Genomic DNA, 20,435 nt, shown 5'->3' with positions numbered 1-20,435 from the left:
CCTTGATGGAGATGCATGTGTTCAAGAATGAGACAGATAGTCGAGAGTAGTCCATGGTGAGTTTGATGGTGAGATGAAACTTGTTGATGTCACTGTGTAGTTTTACCAGTGACTCCTCGCCATGGGTCCAGAGGAAGAAAATGTCGTCAATGTACCTGGTGTATAATGTTGGTTGGGGATCCTGCATAGAGAAGTCTTGTTCGAACCTGTGCATAAAAATGTTGGCATATTGGGGTGCAAATTTGGTCCCCATGGCTGTTCCGTGTGTCTTGATGAAGAACTGGTTGTCAAAGGTGAAGATGTTGTGTTCAAGGGTAAAGCGGATGAGTTGTAGGATGGTGTTTGGAGATTGGCAGTTGTTGGTGTTGAGTACTCTGAGGTACTCAGGTGTACTACATTTTAATTATAGGGAATCTGTCTATAAATTTGACTTGGTGAAAAAAGCAAAAGAATTTGTGAATGCTCTGAAATAATTGACTTGGACCGAGGGGGAAAGATGTTTGCAGACAATAACAATTTTTTTAATCTTCTCTTTCTTTGTTCTTTTCCCTTTCGTGGTTTCTGGCCTTATAGGCTTGGTATTGCTTTGTATAAAATTCAGTTTGTTTAATATTGTATCTGTTTTGTAATTATCTGTTATTTTGCTGTTCTGTTTTTCTGGATGAAGGGTGGTTACTCCCGGTGTAAAGGTGTGTGGGCTTGAGGTATGGGGGGTGTGGAGAGCATCCATTGTTAACTTTCAGGAGTGTAAATAACATGTGTTTTTCCCCATTGTCTGGATTTGGGGCATGGCCTTAATTGGAAGATGCAAGGATGGCTATAAGGTTGGGAGTGAATGTCCCCTATGGGCAAGAGGGGAGATCGCTAGTGATTTGTGGCTTTTGTGTTTATTTATTCAAATTAGGAGTAGTGGTTAGTTTCTTAGTTTTAGTAGCATTTGCAGGAATAGTTTTTCGATTTTATAAAGTCTGTGTTTTTTCCACTCGCCACACATTGAATGGGCTTTTACCTCTCGGAGGACCGTGGGCTGTGGTGAGCCGTCATGGCTAGCAATCTGTTCAGGTGGTGCACCTGGAATATAAAGGGGAGCCATTCCCCCATTATAAGGAAAAATGTGCACTCGTATCTTAAAAAGAAAAGGGTTGACATTGCTGTACTGAAAGAGACACATTTAACTGATAGGGAACATCTGAAGTTACAGCAGGAAGGATGTGGTAGAGTATTCTCCTCCTTCAACTCCAAAAGCAGAGGAGTGGCCATACTGGTACAAATCAAGGATGAGCATGGATGATTAAAGGAGGAGACTTTAATCATCTCATGGACTCTGGGGTAGACAGGATGCCAAGAAGTCTGTCGGGTGTATCTCTGCAGTCTAGACAACTCGTGGACTTGTGTAAGGAGTTGGTGCTAGTGGATGTGTGGAGGTGTCTCCACCCTAATGGGAGGGATTTTACCTTTTACTCCAACTCGCACAAGTGCCACACAAGAATTGTTATGTTCTTTATTCCGTCGGTTTGTTTGGGCTTGGTGTTGGCCTCCAGGATTGGGAACATAACTATTTCGGACCATGTGACAGTGTACTTGGATGTGAAGACCAAGGGTAGTGGAACAGACACACGGCACTGGCATATGGATCAGTTTCTGTTGAGGGATGGCAACTTTGTACAGTACATTACAAGAGAGTTTAGGATTTTCTGGGATATCAATTGGAGTACGGCCAGTAATCCATCGGTCCTTTGGGAGACCACGAAGGCGTATTTAAGGGGTCTGATTATTTCATATTCAACAACTGGAAAGAGGCAGAGAGAGCAGCAGTGGGTGCTTGAGGCCCTGCTAAAAGCAGCCCTTCTTTTGGGATTGCCGAATCTGCCCTCTCTGGATGAACACGGGAAGCGGTTATTTAATATTCTTACAAACTGTGCGAGGAAGAACATTCTAATGAACAGGATATCAGAAAAACCTCTAGGTCTTGCGGGGTAGTGCAGACTTGAGATGGAGCACATCCCCCAAGATTATCTGACGAGAATGATGCACCATGGAACAGAGCGATTTTATAAGACATAACGGCCCTTTCTAAATTACATAGACATGGACATATCGGTGGTACTGATTAGGGCCTTCATATCGTCATGAGGACTGTGTATGGTGGCCCGGGGGCCACGAGGGGAGGAGGTCTGGTAAATATGGGTATAATAACTGTTGCTCCCACGGATGGGAGCTTAGGTGGAGGTGCAGCGAATGGAGTAGTGTAATGTAATATAATTTAGTTTAATTGGATTGTAATTTAGTTTAATTCTATTTCTTTTCATCCGAGTTTATTTTAACTTGGGTTAAGTAAATATGAGACGATTATATTTCGTAGAGTAGTAGGTAGTTTATAGTTAATGTTAACAATATAATAATGTGGTATTATTTCTGCTTCTTTGAATTTTTGTAGTTTCATAACTTTTCTTGTAAAAGAGTAAAATATTTTCAATAAATACATATATTTTTTAAAAAATGGCTCTCTAATAGTTGAACAAATTCCAATGATTCATGCATATAAATGGTGGAAAGCTGTTTTTCTAGGGTTCTTGTGAATTTTCCACCAAAACTACAGGGATTGAAAGGAAAAGCTGTTAACATTCATCTGCAATCTGGCTACTTTTTCTTTCCAAAATTCTTTCATCTGATTTGAGGGTAACTGCAAGGCTACCCTCCTTGTTATCCATCCTATCTGCTTTTGAAAGGTTGGTGGTGAGATGCATTAATGTGTCAAACTGCCCCTGTCAATTTGGTGTAGGCATACCCATATTTATTTTTTCATCCTATGACAATGAAGGAATGGTGATCTAGTTCCGATACAAGATGGTGCGTGGTTTGGAGTGGAACTTGCTAGTGGTAATGCTTCCATTGATCTGCTGCTCTTGCCCTTCTAGGCATTATTATAGGTGCTAATGAAGGAGCCTTGGTGAAGTGATGCAGTGCAGATGATCCAGGGTGTGAAAGTTTAAGGTATTTTGATGTTTGGATTGTGTTGAGCTCAAGTATTGATAGACCTGCCCTCATCCAGGCAAGTGGACAATCAAATTCCTGATGGTAGAAAGTATTGGGAAAATTCAAAACAAATTTACTTACTACAGAGTTCCTGGCCTCTGACCTGCAACTTAAGTTGATGGTACAGTGATTGGCAATGTTAATTAACATTAAGTGCAGATGATTGTTTGAAATGGTCACTCCCTAGCACTTATGTTGTGTGAATGAAAGTTCCATTTGTCAGCCAAAAAACTGGTGAATGTGGGCTTGGACTGCTTCAATATCTGAGGAATCAGTAGTGGTACTCAGCACTTTACAGTCATCAATGAATATCCTTATTTCTGAACTAATGATGGAGAGAAGACACTGAAGATGCAATTGAAGATGATTGGATTCAGAACACTACAAAGAAAGACCTGCAGTAATGTCCTAGGCCAGAGATAATTAGTCTCTGACAACTACAAATCTTTTTTTATTGCATTAGGTATGATTCTAATTAGTAGGGAGCTTACTCCGCTACTACACTTGTGCTGATGGTTTGTTTGACACATTAATGATTTTTGTAGAAAATATGTTAAGGATTATTGCTAATACTCAAGAGGCCAAATTCAGAAAATATTATTTCAATTTATGTTTAATTTGAGTGCTTGTTTTACTGAAGTTTACAAAGTAATCTGATTTAAGTTGTTAAGTTTAATACTACATCCTATTTGGGTTCTTCGGGTAAATAGCTCCAATAATTACTGGGGAGGGAGTTGCAGGGAGAATAGTGAAATTCTGTGAATATGGAATTCCTGTCAAGCTTAATGGTAGGACTTAATGATCATATTTTAATTCTCTTTCCTGTCTGGATGCTGGCCAGATTGACGGCTTGGAGCATTTTCCAGCAGAAAAGTCGGCATAGAAGGATGCACATAAGGAGCAAAGGGGATCCTAGTAATCAGAAAAGACTGAAGCTTTGTGTGGGAAGGAGTTGGATGATCACAGCAGAATGTTGGCATGAGGGGTGGCTACAACTGCTGTTTCCTATTCCACAAGCAGTGCTATAAAAATACTTAGCTCAATGATCCAGCAGCTCCTATCTCCATTTAGCAGTTAGGTTAAATGTAAGCACTACTATCTCACAGCACCAGGGATCCAGGTTCGATTCCAGCCTCAGGTGTCTGTCTGTCGAGTTTTCACATTATCCCCGAGTCTGCGTGCGTTTTCTTGGGGTGCTCCGGTTTCCTCTCACCGTCCAAAGATGTGCAGGTTAGGTGGATTGGCCAAGCCAAATTGCCCATAGTGTCCAGGGATGTGCAGGCTGGATGGATTAGCCATGGGAGATGCATGGTTATAGGAGTAGGTCTGGGTGGGATGTGTTTTGGAGGGTCAGTGTGGATTTGCTGGGCCAAATGGCCTGTTTCCACACTGTAGGGATTTTATGACTCTATGAAATTAAATTCAAGCTCCCAACTGCATTGTGTAAGCCTCATTTACAAAACATAATTGAAGGTGGCACGGTGGCTCAGCAGTTAGCTCTGCTGCCTCACAGCGCCAGGGACCCAGGTTCAATTCCTGCCTTTGGCAATTGTCTGTGTGGAGTTTGCACATTCTCCCTGTGTCTGCGTGGGTTTCCTCTGGGTGCTCCGGTTTCCTCCCACAGTAAAAGATGTGCAGGTTAGGTGAATTGGCCATGCTAAATTGCCCGTAGTGTTAGGTGGATTAGTCAGGGGTAAATATAGGGGGGTGGGTTTCTTTTCAGAGGTTTGGTGTGGACTTGTTGGGCTGAAGGGCCTGTTTCCACACTGTAGGTAATCTAATCATAATGAAAAGCCCTTCTTATCAAAAAAAGAGACAGATACACAACAAATAACTGTCAACTAAAAAAAAAGTCAGTTGGCACTTGTACTGCTGGTTCGAGGTCACATTTCAGAATTTCAAATGTTCAATCCCACCCAGAACCACTAATATCAAGTTTGCAAATACAGATTTGTTACCTCTATCTCTTTCTGAAGCTGAGCATGTCGTTCTTGCTCCTTGATTAGCAAAACTGATTTTTCATTAATCGCTTCTCTTATTTCTGGGATTTTGTTTTTTAATTCTGTAATTTCTTCCTGTTTAAACAATAAAATATACTTTAATTTTTTTCAGTATAAAAGCCATTGCTCAATGAAGCATCTCAGTTTGTTTTAGCATTGGAGTGAAGGAAAATATTTTACGTGTTGATAAACACTGAAGAACCTCAATCTTCAATTATTAACAGAATGAGTGAGCGGAACAAGTAAAATATCAAGCATCCTGCCCATTGTTAAGCATATCGAGACCCTCAAATTAACTGCTGCATAAAGGCCTCAATACAACTGTACCTCACCTTTTTGGGCTCGAAGAGGAGGACAAAACAAGCAGCCCAACACCTTTGACTACCTGGGCAACTGTCAGGCAAGAAGAGGTTATGTCACAGAAGGGCACAGAGGTCACCTCAAATGGAGATATGCACCCTCTCCCCAGAGCTCTCTGACTCAACTACCTACTCCTCTCAACCTTTGCAGAGTTCTCTCAGCAAGCTTACCCAAGAAACCTCGATTTAGACCCATCTGGGAGATATTTTACTTTGGGACAGCTTATTAAACCTAGAAATGCCATGTACGCTCTTCTGACACCTCTGGCTAATCAGGATGGTTGGCAGTTTTCAATGTCAGGACTGATGTGACATTCTGTTAAGGACGCGGCCAATGCAAAATCACTGCCAAGCAGCTGGATTTGATAGTCAAAGCATCAACTAAGCTTTTGGTTTGGGAGTCAAGGGTTAGGTATTCTGTCTCCTCTGGAAAATCTACCCCAAAATTGGGAAGAAATAACACATGCTTTCAAAACTATGAGCAGTTGGGGCTTACTATAACATGAGGATAGGAAAGTCAAGATAATGGAGTGTAAGATGGTTAAAAATAATTCCAGAATATAGTACATTAAATAATAACTTGGAAACGTTTCCAACCTGTACTTGTTTTGTAATATTTCCTTCAGGATTCATAAGATCTGTCACCAATTCTTCTTTCTTTGTCTTTAATTCTTGGAGCATAAGCATTTTTTCTTCAAGTTGCATCATTATTGGATTTCTACTTTCTACCTGATTCATCACCTCTTTATGAGCCAATATTTTTTTTCGATATTTATCATATTCAGACAGCAACTTCAAATATTTTTCTTCTTGTTGTTGTATACCATACTGGAGTTGCAAATTACTTGCATTAAGATTCCAGAGCTGGGCCTCCAGATCAGCACAACACTGTCGCCGATTTTCTGATTCATTCTCTAAATGATAAACCTCTTTCTCAGTTTTTCTAATTTCCTGCAGAACAACTTTATTTTCCTTTTCCAGTTCAAATAATTTGACCTGTAAATAAAATTAGATTCATTTTAAAACTGAACAGTAAGCATTCATTCTACTCAGATATCAAAGAGGAAAACAGTGCTTCAGATTTTAACGGTGTTTTTTGCAGTACTTTGTAGTAGACGCAGCCTCTATGGATTTCAGCAAGGCCTTTGATACGGTTCCAAATGGTAGGCTGCTCTGGAAGGTTAGATTGCATGGAATCCAGGGAGCGCTGGCAAATTGGATACAAAATTGGCTTGATTGTAGGAAGCAGAGAGTAACAGTGGAAAGATGCTTGTCGGACTGGAGGCCTGTGACTAGTGGAGTGCCTCAGGGGTCGGTGCTGGGCCCATTACTGTTTGCTATCGATATTAATGATTTGGATGAGAACGTACAAGGCATGATTGCCGATGACACTAAAATAAGAGGTATTGTGGACAGTGAGGAAGGTTATCAGAAACTGAACTTTGATCAGCTGGGGAAGTGGGCTGAGAAACAGGAAATGGAGTTTAATATAGATAAGTGTGAGATCTTGCATTTTGGAGAGTCAAATCAAGGTAGGAGTTCATGGTGAATGTTAGGGCTTTAAGAAGTATAGCGGAAGAGAAGGATCTGGAAGTTCAGGTTCACAGTTCTCTGAAAGTGGAGTCACAGGTAGACAGGGTAGTGAAGAAGGCTTTTGGAACACTGGCCTTTATCTGTCAGGGCACTGGGTACAGAAGTTAGGAAGTTATGTTTGCAGTTATACAGGGCGTTGGTGAGGCCACACTCAGAGTATTGCGTTCAGGTTTGAACACCTTGTTATCAGTAGAATGTTAATAAACTGAAAAGGGTGCAGAAGAAATTTATAAGGATTTTGCCCTTGGACTCAGTGGTCTGAGTTATAGGGAGAGGTTGGACAAGTTGGAATTTTTTTCTTTAGAACATAGGAGACTGGCCGAAGAGGATTGTATAAGATCATGAAAGGCATGGATAGGGTGAATGTACCTAGTCTTTTTCCCAGGGTTGGGGAATCAAGGACGAGAAGACATCCGTTTAAGGTTAGAAGGGAAAGAACAAAAGGGAACTCGAGGGGAAACTTTTGTTACACAGGGTGGTACGCATATGGAATAAGCTGCCAGTGGAAGTGGTTGAGACGGGTATATTAACAACATTTAAAAGGCATTTGGACAAATACATGGATAGGAAAGGATTAGAAGGATAAGGGCCAAGTGCAGGGAAATGAGGTTAGCGTGGACGGGCATTTTGATCGGCATGGACCAACTTGCACCAAAGGGCTTGTCTCCGTGCTGTACGACTCAATGACTCTTTTGCCATATGTTCAGATATTTAACTAAAGGTAGATTTTTACTGGTCTAACTGGTTAATATATCCTAATGCCATTAATATAATTAGATTAGATTCCCTAAAGTGTGGAAATAGGCCCTTCGGCCTAACCAACCCTTCGAAGAGTAACCCACCCAGACCCATTTCCCTCTGACTAATGCACCTAACACTATGGGCAATTTAGCATGGCCAATTCACCTGACCTGCACATCTTTGGACTGTGGGAGGAAAGCAGAGCACCCAGAGGAAACCCACGCAGACACAGGGAGAATGTGCAAACTCCACACAGATAGTTGCCCAAAGCTGGAATCGAACCTGGGAGCCTGGTGCTGTGAGGCAGCAGTGCTAACCACTGAGCCACCCATAATCTAGTCCAATAGGTCAAATGTTGCAGAAGTCATAATCTAACAGTTGGACAAGATATAATTCAGTTCATTTTTATTATTAGTGACATGCATTGGCTTAAGAAAATGTTGGGAATTTGAAAATGAATTGTTAGACTTAGTGGAAACTTATTAGATTAGATTACATTACATTACAGCGTGGAAACAGGCCCTTCGGCCCAACAAGTCCACACCGACCCGCCGAAGCGCAACCCACCTATGCCCCTACATTTACCCCTTACCTAACACTACGGGCAATTTAGCACAGCCAATTCACCTGACCTGCACATCTTTGGACTGCGGGAGGAAACCGGAGCACCCGGAGGAAATCCACGCAGACCCAGGGAGAACGTGCAAACTCCACACAGTCAGTCGCCTGAGGCAGGAATTGAACCCGGGTCTCAGGCGCTGTGAGGCAGCAGTGCTAACCACTGTGCCACCGTGCCGCCCAATTCACCTGACAATGATTTGACAATACGAGTTCTGCTCCAATACACTATGGCACAGTTCCATATGCTTAATAAATAAATTTATTATCTTCTCAAGTAACCTAATGTAGTGAAAATAATTTTTAAGTTACAATTGAAACATGCCAGGCTGGCTTCCAGATGACAATAATCAATGGAAGTTACATTCTGAAAGATTTTACTGTTATGCTTAGTAGAGTCTTCCTCGTACAGAGGAACCTCGATTATCCAAAGGACATGGCGGGTAGTATTTTACTTGATTAATAAAATTCTGGATAATCGAATGCCAGATAATATAGTTTAGCCGAGCATCTGGACCTTGCGATCTTGCTGGATAATCCGATATTCGGATAATCGAATGCCAGATAATCGAGGTTCCTCTGTATCTGATTAACATAGGCAATGGTGAGACAACTGGTAATACATGGTGAGAATGGAAAAAATTGATTCTCAACAGAAAAAAGAAAATCTGATTTTACACCCAAGACGAGAATCTTGCTAGTTAGTGGCAAGAGATCTAATTCATACATGATCATTTGCTTTTTACATAATCTCACCTAATTTACATGCAGTTTGCTATTTTCCCAAGTCATGTGAGAAACTAGATGACAACAATTCCTGACATGGAAGTTTGAACAGGTGGCTACCAGTTGCAACTCACTAATACTTTCTCTGGGTATTCATCTTGACCAACATTCCCCAACATCTCAGGAATGCTCCATGGGCAGCATGGAGTTGGATCAGCAATGCACCAGTCTCACAATGTCATCAGGGCACAGTTAGGAATCACTTTTAATACAATTTAGCACTTCAATTGTGCACTTTGGAATCAGTGGCACCTTACATTGTGGCACTGCCACCAGATTGGTTTCTTGCACAGTAACAAGCACCCATCTCATGTATTAGAACAGGGTGCATCTCAGGGTTTACTTTACTTGTACTCACAGCATCTCTGCCTCTCCTTGCCTTTTAGCACAGATAGCTAGGCAACTCATCATGTTTGGCAGTAATGAACAGTCAAAGGGCTGGTACTTCATCAGACAAGAAAGGTGGTGAGGTGTCCTGAGTCAATGAATAGGAATTACAGAGAGTAGAAAGGGTTAGGTCATTTGACAAGATTAAATAGGCTTGAACCATTGAGCCAAAAGCCTGCATGCAATACGGTATATGGTAGACCATGAGACTTGGTGAGAGGTGGGTGTGCAAAGGCAGAGTTAGGGTGGCATGACATAGCACAGAGAAGATTGAGGCAGCTACTCTTGCCGAATAGAGAAGGTCATTAACCACCTTGGTCATTGTTGTGCGGTTCTCTATAGTGGACATTGCTCTCACCTGGGTGACTACTTAAGACCAGGCTGACAGTGTGTAACATGGTAAGCAGCTGGGGCCTAAATATGGAGTTAACAACATATACACTAGAAAGAAAGCAGTGCCATGGATCCGTAGTGCACATTTAATAAGGTGAGTAGCAGAGAATTGAATGAAAGAAATCACTGGTGCTCTGGGAAAGAAACTCTTCCTTAATTGCCCCAAAATTGATGCTTAGTTGTTTCTGGGTAACATTCAGTTCCTTTATGTGTTCTGATCATTCCTATATGTTTAAAAAATTGCAATTAAATGTTAGGTTTTTGAAGCAAAGTATATTTTCAGAACTTAAGTAGAAGAACATTGACTTTATTAGTGGTTAAACTGTTAATCAGTATTGAAATCATCTCCCCAAAGACCAAAAACAGTAAAGAACGTGTTATGAAACCAAAACTGAAATAAAAACTGATAATGCTGGAAATACTCAGTACTCTCAGAAACTTAGCAGGTCCAGAAACATCTGTGGAGAAGGTTCTATTAGGTGAGAAATGTTAACTTTATTTCTCTCTACACAGATGCTACCAGACATCTACCAGATGTCTGCAGCGTGGTCAGTGATCTGAAATTTATCTGGTTCATTTATTCCCTTTTAGTTTTTTTAAAAAATGTGTTCCAATTTTAAAAATAGCCAGCAACAAAGCTTCAGTTTCATATAAAAATAAAACAATGCAGATGATGGAAATCTGAAACAAGCACAGAGAATGCTGGAGAAACCCAGCAGGTCAGGCAACATCTGTGGAGAGAGAAACAGAGTTAATGTTTTGAGTCAAAAACTGTTTTTCTCATTGACAGAGGCAGAGGAGGCCCAGTGCAAAAGTCAGGATTAGGAGGGAGTTATAGAACTCACAGAATCTCTATAGTGTGGAAACAGGCCCTTTAGCACAACAAGTCCACACCAACCCTCCAAAGAGTAACCCACCCAGACACATTCCCCAGTATCGTTGAGTTTTTCCAGTATTCTTTGTATTTATTTCAGATTTCCAACATCCACAGTATTTTGGTTTTATTTGTGCATTTAATTCACTGCCGCTTCTCTTCCAGGTATGCCCACCTTGAAGAAATTCTGCTCTTTTCTCCAATGGGATTTCTGTTTTAATCTTTCAGCTTGTTCACCTTCATTGCTTTCTAACTATGGCACGGTTGCTCAGTGGTTAGCACTGCTGCCTCACAGCGCTAGGAACCCGGGTTTGCTTTCAGCCTCGGGTGACAGTCTATGTGCAGTTTGCACATTCTCCCCGTGTCCATGTGGGTTTCGTCCCACAGTCCAGTGATGTGCAGGTTAGGTGAATTGGCCATGCTAAATTACCCGTAGTGTTCAGGGATGTGTAGGCCTACTGAATTCCTAGAAAATTTTAATATCCTTTTTTTATACCCTATCCTAGATATAGAGTAGGGGAATGTGTCTGGGTGGGTTACTCTTTGGAGGGTTGGTGTGGACTTGTTGGGCTAAAGGGCCTGTTTCCACACTATAGGGATTCTGTGAATTCTATAACTCCCTCCTAATCCTGACTTTTGCACTGGGCCTCCTCTGCCTCTGTCAATGGGAAAAACAGTTTTTGACTCAAAACATTAACTCTGTTTCTCTCTTCACAGACGTTGCCTGACCTGCTGGGTTTCTCCAGCATTCTCTGTGCTTGCTTCAGATTTCCATCATCTGCATTGTTTTATTTTTATTTGAAACTGAAGCTTTGTTGCTGGATATTTTTTAAATTTGGAACACAATTAAAACAAACTAAAAGGGGATAAATGAATCAAATAAATTTCAGATCACTGACCATACTGCAGACAAATTTGGTGTGATTGTGATGATATGAATACCCACATGGATCTTAACTTTGTGGAAAATTCTTTATTCGAACCCTACTCTGCCCATTCCTCACTCCTATTTTCAAATATACTGATGATTGTATCTGTGCTATTTCTTGCTGTTCCTCTAAGCTGGAGAATCTCACAGTATTTGCTTACAGTTTCACCTCTTTTCTTGCTTTCACTCAGTGCACCTATGATTCTTCCCATCCCTGACCTCTCTGTTTCCTTAACTGGGGGTAAATTAACAGCATTATCAAAAGAAGCCCACTAAGGTATGCAGCAAATTTATCTATACTTCCTCATGCCCACTTCCTATAAAGGAATATTTTAGCCTGCCTTGTCAATTAGCTAATCGCCATTGCTCACAAATACTCAGCAGAAGTCTATGATGGTAATTTTAGAGGTGATGATAGTTTGATTTATATCTACAACACTGCATTAACAATAGCTCAACACTACATTCTGGATAGAAAATGGGGTGCAGATTTTATGTCAGAATTTCTGCTTCTGTAAATGTATATGCTATGTTTCATCTTGCACAATGCTCTGGGCTATATTTGTGCAATGGAATTGACTTATATTACCCACAGCATTGCAAGTGGATAAAACGTTAAAAAGAAAATGTAATCATCATCTTTATGGAAAGATGTATTTTAAAAAAGCCAAGATACAGTAAAACCACAATTGGTTATGTAATACTGCACATTGAGGCAAGAAATAGTATTTTGCTGCTATATAGTCCAAGGCCAGATTGGTTTGATGGGATGGTCTCCTGATAATATCACCAGGGTAGAAGATGTCTCCCCTTTCAGTGACTCCATCTAGCAGCAATTGCAAGGCAGCGTCATTAAACCCTAGGTACCAGCATCTGCTTGTTTGCAAACATTTCTTGGCTGCTGGGGCAACCATTAACCGTCCCTGGGAAGTTTATGGTTTGCAGCCAATGGAGTGGTGCCAGCTGTCCTTTAAACATAGCTCGTAAACCTCTGTCCTCAGAAGGTTCCATGAAGGGCGATAGCCTCCTTTTTGCTTGCCAAGTCTACAGCATCTTACATGCATTGAAAATGAGGTGAAGATAACACGCACTAGGCATTAGATTAAACAACGAGGTAAAAATAATGACTGCAGATGCTGGAAACCAGATTCTGGATTAGTGGTGCTGGAAGAGCACAGCAGTTCAGGCAGCATCCAAGGAGCTCGATTTCAAAGCTCCTTGGATGCTGCCTGAACTGCTGTGCTCTTCCAGCACCACTAATCCAGAATCTGGTTTCCAGCATCTGCAGTCATTATTTTTACCTAATCGAGATGTGTACATCAGTAATGACATTGTCATCAGTTTGTTGGCTGCTAACGGCTAATATTTATGACTTTGCTTCCTTTTTAATAGTCACGTTTTGATTTGTCAAGTGGAGAATTACTGGATTGAGCTCTTCCATTGAGCTGAAAGTAGAAACATTCTGAAAAAATCCATACGGAAAAACATTGTTTTTGTTTGTATAGTCAACAAAGGTTATTTCTCAGTTAGTATGTGTTTTTTAGTTCCCAATTTCTGTTTTATTTAATACAAGAATCGTTTTGTGATGTTTATACTAATTTGAAAAGTAATCATGCAATTAATATGGGTACACTAAAGAACTTTAACTGAAATTGTGATCTGAAAATATTTATTTTTGAGGTTTTCCTGAAAAGTGATCTATGCTACTTTCTCCCCCCCCCCACCCTCCTCGAGCTTATCTCTCCACGCTCCAGGCTCACTGCCTTTATTCCTGATGAAGGGCTTTTGCCCGAAACGTCGATTTTGAAGCTCCTTGGATGCTGCCTGAACTGCTGTGCTCTTCCAGCACCACTAATCCAGAATTAGATTAAACAACACATTTAAGACACTTGCTGCCATATTCTAACACCAAAATAGAAAACCTCAAGTGAGTGAGCTGGACACAACCTCCTCTTCCTCCTTCCCTAAAAACCTAACCCAGGGTTTCCCAAACTATGGGTCACAATGATTTGTCCTCAGTAGAGCTGCCTTAAAAATTCTGAGTATTACAACTCACAATTCCTATAATGGCAGTCAAGTGGTACAACTATGCCCAGGAAAACGATTGCAGAAGTGCTAAACATGGAGGTGAAGCACACTGTCCGATTATCCTGTCAATCAGAAATATAGACACCCAAAGCAGCTAATCTAGTGCAAACTATTTCTATTGTCAAGTTAAGCAGCCAACGATGGTTCTTGTTCTGAACAACAGCAGTCACTTGTCTCTTAAGACAAGCTAAAATCTCTAGCTGGTAAAATCCCTCGTTTATTCTTTCTTGCCAGTTTTGTATCATGGATGTTTCTGCTGAACATGCCCTGGTCAGTGAATTTAACATTGCTGATAATACCTTTTTTCCTCTCCTCCTAAACCCCTGATTGAGGCCTGACCAGAGTGGCTGATGATGACTGCTAGCCCCATCATTGATGCCAGGGCAACACAATGGCTCAGTATTAGCAGTGCTGCCTCACAGAACCAAGGACCTGAGTTCAATTCCAGCCTCAGCCAACTGTCTGTGTGGAGTTTGCACATTCTTCCAGTGTCTGCGTGGATTTCCTCCGGGTGCTTCGATTTCCTCCACAGTCCAAATATGTGCAAGTTAGTGAATTGGCCATGATAAATTGCCCATAGTGTTCAGGAATGTGTAGGTTAGGTGCATTAGTCAGGAGAAATGTAAAGTAATAGGGTCGGGGAATGGGTCTGGGTGGGATACTCTTTGGAGGGTCGGTGTGAAATTATTGGGCCAAATGGCCTGTTTCCATACTGTAGGTCCCTCAGTCAACGTGGGTGCAACTGACTCCTTCACTGACAATCCCTAGCTCATTCCTCTACAGGTAATTCCTGGGGCCTACTCCCCAATTCAACTACTAAAAGGAATGTGAGACAGTGGGTGCATGTGACTGAATATGAGAGAAAGTGAGTGTGTGTAAGCATGTGAGCAAGTGACTGAATGTGAGAAACTGAAATGAGAATTCAGCTTTTGTATTTACTTGTGGGTTCCACTATGAACAATTTCTTTCACAATCCATTCACATCTAGCAGTGAGCCTTTTAAATTCTTTGGAAATGAGAAACAAAAAAGTAAGAATTCTATCTATAACTGTTTTTATTCACTCATGGGATGTAGGTGTCTGACATAGAAAATAGGAGCAGTCGGCCACTCAGACCTTTGAACTTGCTCCACCATTTATTATGATCTGTTCCCACTTTTCCACTTCATCCTTTGAACCCTTTATCCCCAAGTGGTATATCCAATTAATTGTCCTGGAGAAGTTCATGGTGTGCTTCCTTCCTGAATCACTGCAGTTCCTGGAAATGTTGTGATGTTCACAGTGCTATTAGGAAGGGAATTCCAGGCTTTCCTCTCATTAGAGGTGAAGGAATGGTTTTATAGTTCCAAGTAAGGATGTTGAGTGACTTGAAGAAACATTTGTAGATGATGTTTCCATGTATCAGCTGCCTTTCACCTTTTTGATAGTAGCGGTCGTAGATTTGATAGGTGCTGTTGGAGGAACCTTGGAGAGTTAATGCAGTGCGTTTTATAGCAGGCACAATGTGATGAGGTCAATTTGACAAATGGATAAACAATTTCAGGCAAACAAAAGAACTATTACTTATTTCAAATGTACGTATGGAGAGGAAATTTTAATACACTGTGAATACACTCTGGTAGGTTACAGAAAATCTTCAAGCTCTATACAGAAAATAGCATGCACATTACAATTCTACATTTCAATGTCTATGTGTCTCACATTATCTTTGTTCTCCCACAGTCTCTCATAGACATTATCATTCTCTTACAAGACCACTGATGGCGTGGCTTCTATGCTATTAGCTTTGACAGTCTGAACGTCTTGCTATTCATTTCTCATTACTAGTTTTGCTTATTATTGACTATATGCTAAAGCTTCAACCCTTAACTAACTTAACCCCTCCAGTACACACTACTGCCTCTGTGGCAAAGGGAGTGAATGTTGAAGGTGATGGATCAAGTGTGATAAGATTATCTTTGTCCTGAATGGTGTCAGGCTTCAAATGTTGGAGCTACACTCATCCAGGAAAGTGGGGAATATTCAATCACATTCCTGACTTGCCTTGTAGATGATAGACAGGTGCAGTGACAGTTTCCTTAAGTACAGGTTCACAGGTTTTTCAGTGAGACTTGAAGAACGGCAGAATTACAGTGCAGTGAAAACATGAAATTAAATAAGGTGAAGCTATACTAGGAGACCATTCATAGGGATTAGAATGGAGAAAGCAAAATAATTTCTCCAAATCTGGAAAGAGGAGTTTCTGCAGCAACAATCTTCCGTCATTTTGTTTCCCCGTGTGCACTTTCAACTTCCAGCATGCTGGAAGATGGTAATAGCTTTCAGCATCTGCTTGAACGTTTCAGTGAGCTCTTGAACATCCACATTTTATACCTTCCCAGATCTCCACCCTACAAGTCTTGGACCTGCATATTTTTTCCACCCTGCCCCGGCATATGAGGTGACCATGCCAGGTGTGAGCATTCACTGCCTCCTCTTTGAAGCCAAGATGCTCCTGACTGTGGACAATTCACCCTCCCACATTATCCTTTCCAAGTGATGCTTCAATGTATACCCCTTTGCAGATACTGTGCCCCCCCCCATTCACATCTACTCCTCTCTTCCCAATATCCTGAAGCTGCCATTACCGAAGACCAAACCCCACTCCCACTAACTGACTGAGGACTGTTGATTAGCAATACAAGCTGCCTAGTTGTGTGACTGTGCTAACTGGCATGGCGTGGCATGGCAAGGCAAGACAAGGCAGGCAAAGCATGGATGCTGACAGCGTCCAAGTAGGTATTGTGTTCAAGTTCGAAAAGAGCAAACAAGCAATCTGAGATGTAGCCTGGTCCAGTCTGTAAGCTGAGTGCTTGACTGTATGCACAAAGTGCTCCCCCACTGGCACCTCAGCCATTTGTCCTGCCTTATTTCCCAACAGAAGATCAAGTATTGCTCCTTCTCTAGTAGGTACATCCACATAATGAATAAGAAAGTTTTCTTGTACACACTTAACAAATTCCTCCCCATCCATGCCCTTAACACAATTACAATCCCAGTCCATGTTTGCAAAAGTTAAAATTCACTACCATTACATCCCTATTATTCTTACAGACATCTGAGATCTCCTTATATATTGCTTCTCAATTTTCCACTGACTATTGGTGGGGGCATATAATACAATCCCAACAAGGTGATAATCCTTTATTTCTCATTTCCACCCATATAACTTCACTGGACAATCTTGCAGGTCTATCTTCCCTAAGTATTGCCGTAATATTGTCTCTAACCAAAAATGCCACTTCCCCACCTCTCTTGCCTCCCTTTCTATCCTTCCTATAGCATCTATACCCAAAACATTAAGCTGCCAGTCCTGTCCATCCCTGAGCCTGTATCAGCTATGATATCCTGGTCCCAAGTTCTCAACCAGGCGTTAAGTTAATCTGCCTGACCTGTCAGACCTCTTGCATTGAAGTCAATGTTGTTTTATTTTAACAGGGAGTACACCAATGAAGGTTATTGTGTTGCTATTTTCCTTGATGTTAACATTTGATACAGTTCTATAGGCTATTATATGCTGCTGCTTTGTTTTATATGATACAGGGGTGAGGATTACTATACCTGTTTTGTTTTAAATTAATACTGGGATTATAGCACTGGAGGCTATTCTACACTGCTGCTTCTTTTACTTTTGCACTTTAATAATAAAGACTGAATGTCTCCCTCCCTTCGCTATAAACCATCTTTTCATGCACCCACCTCCCCACAGTGCCACTCCTCCATTCTCACAGCTCTAAGTGTAAAAGAAAATAATTGGGAAGCACTGACCTATCTGCAATGCAGGCTGGATGAGTAGGAAAACTCAGTCTGAACAGCAATGTGCTTCTGACTCCCAGTTTAATATGAATTCTGCCATGGCAAACACAAGGTTAATTAAATCCACCTTAGCTGGGCCCCAATACCTATCTTCTTCCCTGGTGATCAGGACTAGTTCTTCTTCTCTCCTTAGTTCTGTTCCTTAAATGAAAGAACAAAATGGGCCAAAATAGTGGAAGGGCAGAATACAGAAACCTTACTGATATACTCTGACTTCTTGGAACATATAGTGTCATCATTTAAAGTTATTACATCCAAAACAAACTTATAATGACCAAAAAGCAAAAATCATTTGTATTTTAATCAATATCAATGCTAAAGTCGCTGTTTACAGCATCATTAGTGCTCATTTATTTCAGGCAGAAATTGCTGAAGGCTAGTCTTTTATTGGAAAATAAGTTAGTGATTGATATCAGGACTGAAGATTATCATGTTCCCAAATCTCCTCTGAAAAATTGTTTTCTTTTTTATTCACTGTTTTCAAGTTTTATTTACAAATGAAACTATCATTGGATAAGTGCAGCTGACATAATTTCAGTTTGGAACTACATGGTTTTAGATTAAGGTACTTTAAAGAGAATTATTACAATCCATCACACAACGTTTTACCTTTTTAGTGAACGTAAATGTATATGATTTGTGAGACATCATATGTAGCAGGAAGATTACATTCACATCACTATAACTCTATTATCAGTAGGGACTATAACACATGCTGTCATGATCCTCTCAACATTGGTAGACAGATTGCACTTCAGGCAGACACTTTTTAATATTAAATGGTAAATGAATAGAAATTGGCATGAACAATTGCCTCGAAATGTGGGTACGCTTTTTATCAGCATAGGACTAAATTATAAGTCTGGGGCACCCCTGACATTGGGCCTTAGACTTCTTTAGCATCAAGCTGTCAAGCCTCTAAGAACTTGTCAGTGAAGAGTGATGATGATCAGGTCACTACCAGCATCACAGTGGCCTTAAGATAGGAGGTCTGATTCAGATTGGTAAGAGTCATCAATAGATGGAAAAATCAAAGGGTAGGATGGAAGGAGATTGGAAAATAGGGAATAAATCACAATCTGGAGGGAAATCAAAACATCGATTGTGGGTCAACAGACTGGTGATTTTGTTTGGGGGGGGTAATGTTCTACTGAGCTGGTTGGGGTAGAGATTAGAGATAGAATGGGGACAATGTCTGATGGCAACTTTATTAATAAAACGTGGGTTGGGAGAAGCAATACTGCTCTTCCCGGCTCACTGTTCCACACTCTTGCTCACCTATACTCTCTTTCTGGTGATAACCAATATGGAGAGATTGTACATGTATTAATGCTGTTATTTGCACAGGCATTAATCTGGTTCTAAGACTGTTGGTGAAACAGAAACCAAGATAAAAGTTTATTAACTACTCAGTCTTCCAGTTTCTTCCACACACAAGCCCCTCTTAAGTTCAGTTTAAAATTCCCTACTTTTCATTTATCTACTAAGAACTAAAGCCTTGGTTTGCTTTTTTTAAAAAGAAAGCTGTGACACAATTCCCAGTGATTGATGTATTTGTCCTCCAAGATCTTCATGTTATTCTACCCAGAATATTTTCTGCATTTAAATCTACCAAACATTTTGAATAATTCTGTTGAGCAAAACCAGGACTTGCAAATTCTTTCACAGTAAATAGCAACAGCAGCATTACAATATTTGTCCAATTTTAGTTTTTCCATATGAAATAACTGTATGAAGACCGGTATTCCATCACCAAGTCACCCTTTATTTACATCTGGATAGTATATAACACTGACCCAGTTAGTACAAAAATATGCTCTTAGTGTGCAAAACCCCGATACTCCTTTTTATTCTTTTTGTTGTTGTGACACAGTAAAATAGAGACATTGTGTAAAGACTTCATTCTATATTTTTCCACCACGAGGAAAACACCCATGTGTTAATAACCCCAACCCTCTTTATATCTACCAAGTCAATTAATTCATCAATCTGAATCACCTTAACTACTCACTTTATAAGTGATCTCTGGCAGTTCCATGTTTAAGAAAATATTCTTTCCGTGTGAGTGGCAACAATGGAAGCTACTAAGTTGTTCAACAGAATGAACTACATGTTGTCTTCAAGTCTGTACAACAGTACAGTTTTCTGATTACGATTCTGTTAGTTGTAAATAACGAAAAGTCTCTTTTCATTTTATCTTTGCAAAGTATGTTACTAACATTAGTTTACACCCAACACATGTTTTCGAGTACTTAATTTTGTAAGATCCTGTCTAAAGAACAGCATGGATGGTACACTGAAACTAACTTGAAATCTTGTTTTCTCAATGTAATATAAACCAGTTTACCTGCAAGTTATTAAGAATATTCTTGCTTTTCTCTGCTTCTGCATTCTGTTGATGCTGTTGATGTGCTACTTCTTTAACTATCTGGGAAAGCGAAAGCTCTGTGCTTTGTCTTGTCATATCTCAAAAAGCAAAGAAAATCACCAAATATGATTAGTATGTCAGTTATGTTGCATTTGATTTATTCTACATAAATGGACTTAACATGGTATGCTACAAATAACATTTAAAAGTGTGAATTCCCTCAAGTGCAGGTAAAAGGGATTAGTCTAATTTGGTGTTTGTTGGTCAGCATAGACACAGTAGGCTAAAAGGCCTTTTCTATGCTGTATGAATCTCACTACTTTTCATGCACGTATGACATTTAAACAGCACATGAAATCTACTAAGTGAAGAAATTCAAATGTGAGTTGTTTCTGTCACTTTTGTATTTT

The 20,435-nt window shown here is 40.4% G+C and overlaps 1 protein-coding gene across 1 annotated transcript in view; it reads right to left on the bottom strand.

Moving 5' to 3' along the window:
• Positions 1-20,121, bottom strand: part of LOC122555478 (coiled-coil domain-containing protein 122-like) — a 55,986-nt gene extending 35,865 nt beyond the window's left edge. Inside the window, exons 1-3 of the mRNA XM_043701505.1 lie at positions 20,005-20,121; positions 5,993-6,391; positions 4,995-5,111 (exon numbers count right to left, since the gene is read on the bottom strand). Coding sequence (XP_043557440.1) covers positions 4,995-5,111; positions 5,993-6,391; positions 20,005-20,121 — 633 coding nt within the window. The remainder of the gene's footprint in view (positions 1-4,994; positions 5,112-5,992; positions 6,392-20,004) is intronic.
• Between the last annotated feature and the right edge of the window lie 314 nt (positions 20,122-20,435).

The sequence above is a fragment of the Chiloscyllium plagiosum genome, chromosome 12, assembly GCF_004010195.1.
Source record: "Chiloscyllium plagiosum isolate BGI_BamShark_2017 chromosome 12, ASM401019v2, whole genome shotgun sequence".
In the NCBI taxonomy this organism is placed as follows: Eukaryota; Metazoa; Chordata; class Chondrichthyes; order Orectolobiformes; family Hemiscylliidae; genus Chiloscyllium; species Chiloscyllium plagiosum.
The sequence above is the reverse complement of the archived record's forward strand: the minus strand, read 5'-3'. Positions and strand labels throughout refer to the sequence as shown.